The sequence below is a fragment of the Onychostoma macrolepis genome, chromosome 23 (assembly GCF_012432095.1).
Source record: "Onychostoma macrolepis isolate SWU-2019 chromosome 23, ASM1243209v1, whole genome shotgun sequence".
Taxonomy (NCBI): Eukaryota; Metazoa; Chordata; class Actinopteri; order Cypriniformes; family Cyprinidae; genus Onychostoma; species Onychostoma macrolepis.
The window spans coordinates 6,856,485-6,866,508 of NC_081177.1; the positions used below are offsets into that span (position 1 = coordinate 6,856,485).

Consider the following 10,024-nt stretch of genomic DNA (forward strand, 5'->3'; position numbering starts at 1 on the left):
AATGATCTGAGTGGTCTGCTAGGTTTATATTTGGTGGTATTTTTCTGGTTCTAGTCAGAATCCTGGCAGCAGTGTTCTGGATGAGCTGCAGCTGTCTAATATTCTTCTTTGGAAGGCCGGTGAGGAGACCATTACAATAATCCACCCTGCTGGTGATAAAGGCATGAACAAGTTTCTCCAAGTCTTGACTGGACACAAAACATCTAATTCTTGCAATGTTTTTGAGATGATAGTATGATGATTTAGTTACGGCTTTGATATGACTACTAAAACTAAGGTCTGTCTCCAGAATCACCCCAAGATTTTTTAATTTTAGTTTTAAAAAGCTAATAATTAAAAAATAAAAATGTAAAATCAAAACAAATAATTTTTAAATTAACAGTTAAAATAAAACACATATTCAAAAAGATGAAATATTTGTTTACCTGGATTTCATGTGACCATTAACCAACGTCAGAGAACCGTGAACATGCCACTGTGTTACTTCTATTAACTTTTTAATTATTAATTTGTTACCTTAAAATCTCAGGGAGTAATTCAAGTAAATATATTAGGTTAAAGCTGTTGGCCAATTAATGTGTTCATCAATGTTGAAATTTTGAGAAAACACTTCTTAAAATTAAAATATTTTTTTTTTGTAAATCCAGTCCTCAAATACGTGGCCTCTCAATTTTTAGTTTAATTATAGCCACCTGACTAGTGACTGGACTAGTGTGAAACTGGAACAAAACAAAAGATTTTCTGAATGTATAAAAGTGGTAGGCTATTTTAGAAGGAACAATTTAAAAGATGAGAAAGAGCAATTATGGAAAGTCAATTATGAATAATTTCTTGCTATTGCGTAGCTATGTTATCATGTAATCAATAAAAAAGTAACTGTAGTCTTATTATGAGTATTTAAATGTAATATAATCTAATTAATTTCTTTCTGCAGTTTTTGCTCTTTATTTTCTATCTTTTTGGTTTTGTTCCTCAGCAATCTTGCTTATATTTTCTTGTATACTATCTTTAGTCTTGTTTCGAGTTTTGAACTACTTTGATTTTATACTTTCGTTTTTCAGTAGTCTATATTTTGATATTTCCTTTACCCTTTTTATTTTACTTTAGTTACTTATTATTTTCCCTTTTATTACATGTTTCTTGTGTTGTTGTTGTGTGGTTTTGAGTGCTGTCTTGTTGTGTGTTTGCTGTGTGTTCCCTCCAGTCCTGCTCTACCAACCTGAGACTCCCTGCCTGTTGGTTGCCCAAGGCAGTCTGCCAACTAGGCTTGGTGCAGAGAGCCTTTCATTGATACTAGCCTGCTTTATGCCCCTTCACTCTGATTGCATGCCCTACTGGTCTCTGCTCTGGCCTTCTCCCCATTCTGCTGCTTGGTTTGGCCACTGACTGGGACTGTTCTCCAGACCGTCTACCTCTGGAGGCATAGTTCTCTCCTGCTGGTTGGAGTTGTCCCAAGACTGTTCACCCCTGTGCACTCCCCTGAACTTGTGCTTTCAATAAATATTTGTTTCACTCACTCTGCATTTGGGTCCCTTCCTGCTGACCTTGACACTACACTCTTAAAAATAAAGGTGCTTCAAAAGGTTCTTCAAGCTATGCCATAGAAGCTTGCTTTTTTTTTTTTTTTTTGGTTCCACAAAGAACCATTCAGTCAAAGGTTCTTTAAAGAACCATCTCTTCCTTACCTTTTTATAATCTGAAGAACCTTCTTTCACCACCAAGAACCTTTTGCGAAACAGAAAGGTTCTTCAGATGTTAAAGGTTCTTTATGGAACCAAGGTTCTTCTATGGCATCGTGAATCACCTTTATTTTTAAGAGTGTACCCAGTACTGCTAATATTCAAAATGGTGTGTGCCTACTGCATGTTGCAGTAACAATCTATATACAGTAAATTAATATAGAAACACACCCATGTCTGCCTCATTTACAGCAGGTGTATATACTGTAGGCAGTGGGTTGTGTGCAAGTATGCACCTAAGTGTCAGCATCCAATTGTGAGTCACTCACATGGATGTATCGAAGTGGAAGTACTCTACATATGTAAAAACTCTACATTGAAAATCTGATATTCAAAATCTCATTAAAACCTGAAATAAAAAAAATAAATAAATATGTTGTAAAATGAGTAATTTCACAATGATAAAAGTAAGGGTTGCTGTCTGATGGGGAAATATCAGTCTCCTTTGAGTAAGACCATAGTCAAATCATACACTGGGAAAAAATGGTGTAGAAACAAGAAATTTGGAGTATTTTTATATTCATGTATCCATCACAAGATGGTGTGTATGTTGGGGAAAACTGTGGTAAGTTTTCTACTACTTGTTCACTGGTTTTGCACACAGCCCTTATTGAAGTGGGCTTACATTACAGATCTGCAAGACATCTGTTGACAGAAATGAATCTATTGAAAACATCACTTCATTACACAGGAACTAGTAACTCCTTTCATTGCACACTGTAAGAATCTATAGTCTGCCCCAACCCAGATTCCACTCCACAATATATGTTTGATCATGCTCATTTCCCAAAATGGCTTAATTATTATAGAGAAGAAGAAAGTCAACAGTTATGTTGTTTCTAGTCCATTTGGGATAATCACATCCTGAGCAAATGGTGACCAATTGTAGAATGGAAGCGGGTGTGGGACACTATGAACCATCTCAGACAAAGAGGTGTCAGAACTTAAATAACATACAGACTAAAGCTGTTACAACAGGAGCAATTTCATTTACATTAAGGGTAGTAAACTGTAACTGTATAAAAGGTTTGAATTTAGGATGTTCTGGGTTCATTCTGACTCCGTTGAACCCAACAGGTACTACATGTGCTTTGCCTAATATGCTGCAATAAACATCTTCATTGAGATCTTCAACGTCCTCTTCACTTTTTCTTACAACACCTTTTACTTACAGATGTCTTAACAGTTTTAGTTATAACTTATACAAACACTTAAGTACTAGTACTGTCACCCAGATATATTTTTGGTTTCAAAATGTGTCCTTCTGAAGTCATTCCTCTCAACAGTATCTGCTGACAACAGAACCTGTTATACTTGTTCACAACAATATAGCCAATGAACAAAGATTTTACATGAGGTGACTTGAGTAAAATTAGTACATATTTAAAAACAAAGATGCTGACAGAGCAAGATATGAAACTATGCATTAATTTTACAATTACTAATTACACTAAGTAGGACTAGTACACACCCAGTGCATTAACACTTATTATGCAAACCTGAAACACATACAGTATAGTGATGATGGCTCATAAACCCATAAAGAGTTAATCTGCTCTACTGCTCTAATTAATGGCACGTATAACACTGTCTCATGTGTCATATTTAATTTTTATTGTTGCTATGCATTTTGTTAAATATTTGAAACTCTGAAGCTGCATGACAGTTGCAAAGCAATGCACTGTATCTTCCCTAAAAAATTAGGTGCACTAGTAAAAACTAGGCTATTACTGTTTGGCAAAATAAATATTTTAAAACATTAGGTAGCAGATGATCATGTTTTGCAATTATAGAGATAATTTTCCAAAAGCTGTATATTCCTAAAATGTATATAATTCAAAAATAAAAAGATAAGAATTAATTTAGGTTTGGTTCTGTAAGTTGTACAGAATTATATTTTTCTATACAAACAATGCAATTTTATTTAATTTACACAACCTACCAGAGAGAATGTTAGAAATGTATTCAGTTAGTGAAACACTCTCTAAAAATGATAGAAATATACAGAAATAATTATTGTTACGAGTTTTTACTAAAGCGCACGACAAAGGAGAATCAACCAAAACAGAGTCTTTTAATAATAATCCAAATCAAGAAACAGAGATAATCCAGGAGCGAGGGGTAGCAAACACGTAGATCAAATAATAGCAGACCAAGAAACAAAGATGAACACAGGCTTTAAATACTAAACATAATCAAGGGGAAACAGAAACAGGTGTGGAGATAATTAACTAATGAGGTTAACTAAGGAAATTAGGTCAACATGTAACATTTCGCCCCCTCCCGGAACAGCGCGTCCCCGCGCCGACAAAAGCAGTCCAACAGAGGAGGGAGGGGGGTTCTGGAGGTGGGCGTGGAGCAGGAGGGGCAGGCAACGGGAAAGGGGCACAGTTCATAGGGCCAGGGTGGAGTCGATGGAGGAAGGAGCCAGGGAGGAGCCTGGAGCAGGAGGCAATCCAGAGGCCAGCGAGGATGGCGGCCCACGGCGGAGTTGACGGCGGGAGGAGCCATGGTGGAGAAGGGACCAACGACACCATGGGGCCGACTGACGGAGACTGAGCTGCTGGAGGTGGAGACCCAGGTGGAACGGAGCAGACGGAGAATCGGGGTGAAACTGAGGATCCGGAGGGCCAAGGCAGAGCTGAAGGCTCAGGCGACTGAGGAGGAGGCGGGGATCCGGAAGACCGCGATGTAGACGGTGCGACTGAGGATGAAGGTGGAGCTGGAGGGAAGGAGGAGCCTGAAGCTAATTAACTAATGAGGGTAAATAAGGAAACTAGGTCAACATGTAACAATTATATAAAATCAGGTCAATTAAATATACTTTTTTTTTTTTTTTATCTTTTACAATACAAGTAAAACTAATGCATTATATGGGAATTAAACCAGTGACCTTGCCATGACTATTTTGGTATTGGTATTTTGTCATTATTATAAATAAGTTTTTTCTCCTTACTTTGGAATTCCTCAATTACATCTCTATCAGTCCACAACAATTAAACTAAGACATTAATTTGACTTAATTCCCTGAAACATAACATTGAAATTAACATATGTCACTCAACGAAAATCCTTTTCTTCTTGCTCACAGAAGATGCGGATGGGGTGGAGACGAATATGAAGTATATATACATCCAGGGCTGCAGTGGAAAGATGAGCTGGTTAAAGTAGGACTTACTGTTCACTTGCTTCAGTAAATCAACTTCTCACTTCATTTAATTGTTAACAACAAGGACAAGGACTAAAAACATGTAAGTAATCAACTTTGATGTTACTTCATGCCTATTATCTGCTTTTACTTTGCACATATTTGTTGGTTTTATGGATATTAAATAAGCCACAAGAAGACAGTTAACATTATTTACCTTGCTGTCTAATAAATGTAGCTTGAGAAAGAAGAGAAGTTCTACAAACCTGAATTTAATGGATTTAAAGGCTGGAATATTCAGGGGAAAAGTTAAATTATAAATGATCCACCTGAACTTGTGCATGAGCAAACAATCATAATGTTGTATATTTGATTATTTTTCCTTCAAAATCTTCTTTCCTTTTTGCACAGGATGCCTTTTGTCAACAATCCATACAAAAACCATTGCACCGTCGGCCGTTTCCCACGTATTAAACTGCAGTCAGAGAACAGCTGGAAAGGAGCATGCTATGCACCGGTTTACAATAACCCATGCACAAACCCTTGTGCTAACCCTTGCACAAACCTATCTGGTAACCCCTGGGCAAATGTTTACGTGAACCCATATGTAAACCCATGCATTAACCCTTGCACTACTTCATATGCTACTCCATGTGTTACTCCTTGCACCACTCCATGCACTACTCCATACACTAATCCTTATGGCTTTTTGACTCCATGCCATGATTATGAGACTAAAGAAGTTGTCATCAAGGAAAAAGTGGATGATTGCACAAGCAAGCGAGTTTGTGAAGGTAATGGTAAGAGTCATTTTTGTCCTGCAACGCAATATGTGAATTATACTTACTCATAGTAACTCAATGAATGATCTGTTTGATAACTAATTACTTGTTTCTGCTTTTTTCACTTTCTCAGATGCTGTCCTCCAGGTGTGTAAAGTTGACCTTCTCAAATGCAGGACCGAACAGAATCGTCAGGAGCATCACACACATTGTTTCCTTGATGATCGTCTCATTGTCCGCAGAGGACAGTGTTTCAATATGTGGGTTGATCTGTGCCGTCCTTTCAGTCCCAGTTGTGACAAGCTTCACCTGGAGCTCAAACTAGGTTAGTTTCTATATGACCCATGACAACAGAGGACATACAGGTACAGTATGTAGAGGAGGAACATGTGAGGAGCTGAACTAGCATTTCAGCCTCACTGGAATCTCTTGTTCTTCTGTGTGTTTTACAGGTCACATCCCATCCATCCGGGACGGCACTTATGTGATCGTTCCAATAGTGGAAGAATTCAAGAAAGACTGCTGGGGGGCAAAGATTGTGGAACAAGGACAAAACCGAATCAAACTGTGTGTGCACTCTGTTCCGACTGCTTGCGTTGGACGATACCAGCTCAGTGTTGTGACACACTGTCCAGGAGGCAGATTCACTTTACCTTGTGTTCCTGAAAATGACATTTACATGCTGTTCAACCCCTGGTGTAAAGGTATGCATTTCATTACACTTTAAAATAATCACGAAACTGAATATTTGCTTAAAGTGCAATGTTCTCTTTATCAGATGACTGTGTGTACCTGAGTGATGAGGCGGAGAGAGCAGAGTATGTGCTGAATGACATGGGCAGAATCTACTATGGAACTAAGCAGCAGATTGGCTGCAAAACATGGAAATTTGGTCAAGTAAGAGCCAGACTTTCGCTCATATTACAAAAGTGCTTACACATGAGTTAACATTATGTCAGAGAGACGGGTCACAAGAAAACAGCAGAAATGACATAACTGTTATTTTTCTAGTCTGTAAGTAACTGCATAAGTAATAATTGAGTGCATTAAAAGCATTGGAACCTATTGGGGTTGCTGCTGGAAATGTCTTTTCACATTCAATTTCTCTTGAAACATCTGAGATATAATTCTATAGAACAAACTCTACTCTATAACAACATTTTCATCCACAAGAGAAAGCATGACAAATTTTTCAATTTGCAATTTCCTCTCTCCTCTGTCTGATTTATAGTTTGAGAAGGGAATCTTGCCTGCGTGTATGTATGTGTTGGAGAAGAGCTGTACACCTTGCTCAGGATGGGGAAACCCCATTAACATTTCCAGAGTGGTGTCTGACATGGTGAGTCACTTTTTTCATCTTATCAACACCCTGATTTCATGATGGTATGCCTTTAAAATGATCAGATGTGTTCTTCATGAAGCTTGCTGAATTCAAAATAAAATAGTTTTAATAATCTCTCTGTATCAGGTTATTGCCAACAAAGACTGTGGTGTGCTGGTTGGTAACTGGTCAAACTGCTATGGAGATGGAACTGCTCCGACATCCTGGTGCAGCAGTAGTGCCATCCTGAAACAGTACCACAAATCTGATGGAATACCTGTCAAATATGGACAAAGTTCGGCCTTTGCTGGAGTCACTAACACATGTAAGAGTTCCTGCAGACTGGACGAGGAAAAAAAGTTTTGATAAAGTGATTGTGTGAAAGTAATTGATGTAATGCACTTATATATATATATATAATATAATTCTTCTCTTTCTTGTAGTGTTGAGGTGTTTGGGTATTCCTGCTCGTCCAGTTTCTAACTTCTGTTCTGCTCATGACACTGATGTTTGTTTGACAACTGACGTCTATTTGGATGAGAAATTCCAGCCGATCGATCACATGAACCGTGATTCAATCTGGTAAGCGTCATTAGCATTTGTGATGTCATAAATCGTTCCTCTGAATATGCATGAAGTGTTTCTATTTCTTTCTTCTCTTCCATGTAGGAATTACCACGTGTGGAATGAGGCCTGGATGAATCGGCCAGACCTGCCATCTGGTTTCGGAGGTTGGCAGGTGGTTGATTCCACTCCTCAACTGACCAGCCAGGGCTTCTTCCGCTGTGGCCCCACCTCTGTTGCTGCGATACGCAGCGGGCAGGTCTTCCTGAAGCATGATGTGCCCTTCCTTTTAGCTGAAGTACGTTAATTCCTTTAATTTAGCTTTCTGTCACAAAGTTATCATATAAGGGCTTATGATTCTTGTTTGTCTCTTTGTGTTCTAGGTGAATAATGATAAAGTTTACTGGCAGAGGAGATGTGATGGTACATTTGGTGTTGTCCACGTTGAGAAGGATGTAGTAGGTCACTGCATCAGCACCAAGGCTGTCGGCTCAGATCAACGTGTGGATATCACAAACCTCTACAAACACCCACTTGGTAAAAACCACATGCATTTCCATCTATTCCAGCACTCAACACTTTGAACCATGATGCTTATACTATTGATGAAGTTTGGTGTCTCTTTTATGATTCCTTCCCATTGTCAACTTTACTCTTTCTTTTATTGATCAGGTTCTTCTGAGAAGTGCACAGCTTTGGAAACAGCTGTTCGTCATGGCTCCAAGAGATGTGCATACCCACTGCCCTGTGCTGAGGATGTTGTCTGTGAAGTCAGCCTGAAAGGTGATGGACCATGTGTGGGCAAAGATGCTGTGCTTTGCATCAATCTAAAAAACAAATGCAGCTCACCTCGTAGCATCACTCTCTACAGCCAGGCTGCAGCCATGTACTACACCGGAGTCAGGAAGACCTTCCTGAAGAGAGACCAGGCGTGCATTGAGCTCAAGCCCTCTGAATGTGAGAAATGCTAGAATTTTGTAAGAGTTGCAATAGATGAGACCACCCAATTGGTATAATGTAGCTTATGGGTAAAGATACTTGAGTATGCATTCAATATTTGTCACGTTTCCCCAATATAGGCAGACCTCTGGAATGGACCCTGAGTTATGACGAGTATAAGGAACACCTGGTGGATCACGCTTCACTGATGCTCAACCTCTTTGGAGATGTGGCTCAGACTAAGCAGGTTCTGGCCACCCAGTACAGCTTCAGACTGCGCACACCAGACCTTGTTATCGCTGTGAGTTCAAAATTACAATTCAGCTGCTTAATCTTTTGATTGATTGAAATCATTTAGTGCTAAATTGTGTCTTGTATGTGGTAATTCTCAGCCGGTATGTGATGCTGTCTTGGGTCAAGAAGTGCCAGTCAAAATCACTTTCCAGAATCCACTGCCTTGTGTCCTGAAGAACACTGTATTCCGCTTTGTGGGACTTGGACTGCAGCATGCCAGAGTTGTTAACTATGGGTAAAATTAATTTAATTGATTGCTCAATAAATAATGAAATATGTTTGCATTATTCTATTTAATTTTTAATTAATTATATAAATCATGATTGTTGAACTGAATATCTGTTGCTAAACCATTTGTGATTATTTTATCTAAAAAAAAAACCACACAAATAATTTAAAACATATATAGTAGCATAAAATCACCTTTTTTTTTTTTTTTCACAGTGACATTGCAGGGCATGCCACAGTGTGCCTGACAGAGAAGTTTATTCCCAAGTGTCACGGCCCACAGAAGCTTCTGGCATCATTCAATTGTCCTCAGCTCACTCAGGTGCATGGATTCGCCAACATTGTTGTCAAACAGCATTGTTAAACTAAAAAAATAGAGGATTTTTTTCATGTGTGTTTCACATGATTGATTTGCAAACTGAATTAACAGTTTTGTTTCACGTCACCTACAATATACTAATGTTAAAGTTGAAACGTCTGTGTTCATTAAAGAAATCATCTGATTAAAAATCTTTGTAAATGCCTTGAAAAAAGATTTGTTGTTGTTTTATTTTGACTATTTTCCTAATTTAGTATTGTTGTTGTGTGCTGCCTAAGCATTTAGAAAAAACATGAATAATTGAATCTCTTTGATATGTGGTTATGAGCAGAGCTGGGTAGTAACTGATTACATGTAATCTGGATTACGTAATCAGATTCCAAAAATTAAGTACTTGTAATAGGAGTAAATTACATTTTAAAATACTTGTAATCAGACTACAGTTACTTTTTTATGGATTAAATGATTACATATTATTCATAATTCATTGATTCTCCCTAACTTCTTTTTCAACTTTTACATTTTCCTTTCTAAAATAGCCTACTGATTATATAAATATTATATATGTACAGTATATATAGTCCAGTTTTGTGGACATTCACATAAAGATCAGTCATTAGTCAGGTGGCGACAGCATTTGAACACTGGATTTACAAAAGTAATTTCAGGTTTAAGAAGGGTTTCAACATT

At 38.0% G+C, this 10,024-nt stretch overlaps 1 protein-coding gene across 2 annotated transcripts; it reads left to right on the top strand.

The window, feature by feature from the left end:
- Positions 1-4,854: 4,854 nt before the first annotated feature.
- On the top strand, positions 4,855-9,460 carry LOC131532388 (protein-glutamine gamma-glutamyltransferase K-like). 2 transcript variants are annotated; one of them, XM_058763992.1, is made up of 14 exons: positions 4,855-4,990; positions 5,299-5,687; positions 5,803-5,994; positions 6,122-6,373; positions 6,448-6,566; positions 6,901-7,008; positions 7,138-7,315; positions 7,434-7,572; positions 7,660-7,852; positions 7,938-8,091; positions 8,227-8,511; positions 8,634-8,794; positions 8,886-9,022; positions 9,232-9,460. In XM_058763992.1, coding segments are annotated over exons 1-14 (2,457 nt in total). In that variant the 5' UTR covers positions 4,855-4,988; the 3' UTR covers positions 9,380-9,460. The 2 variants fall into 2 exon arrangements, with proteins under 2 accessions (XP_058619975.1, XP_058619976.1); XM_058763993.1 differs by having other exon boundaries at positions 5,299-5,681.
- Positions 9,461-10,024: the final 564 nt, after the last annotated feature.

What these genes read in the sequence shown, in the direction of transcription:
- LOC131532388 (XM_058763992.1), top strand. An exon ending in AAACATGGAAATTTGGTCAA is followed by an intron (nt 6,567 to 6,900) that starts GTAAGAGCCAGA and finishes TCTGATTTATAG; the next exon opens with TTTGAGAAGGGAATCTTGCC. An exon ending in CCTCTACAAACACCCACTTG is followed by an intron (nt 8,092 to 8,226) that starts GTAAAAACCACA and finishes TTTATTGATCAG; the next exon opens with GTTCTTCTGAGAAGTGCACA.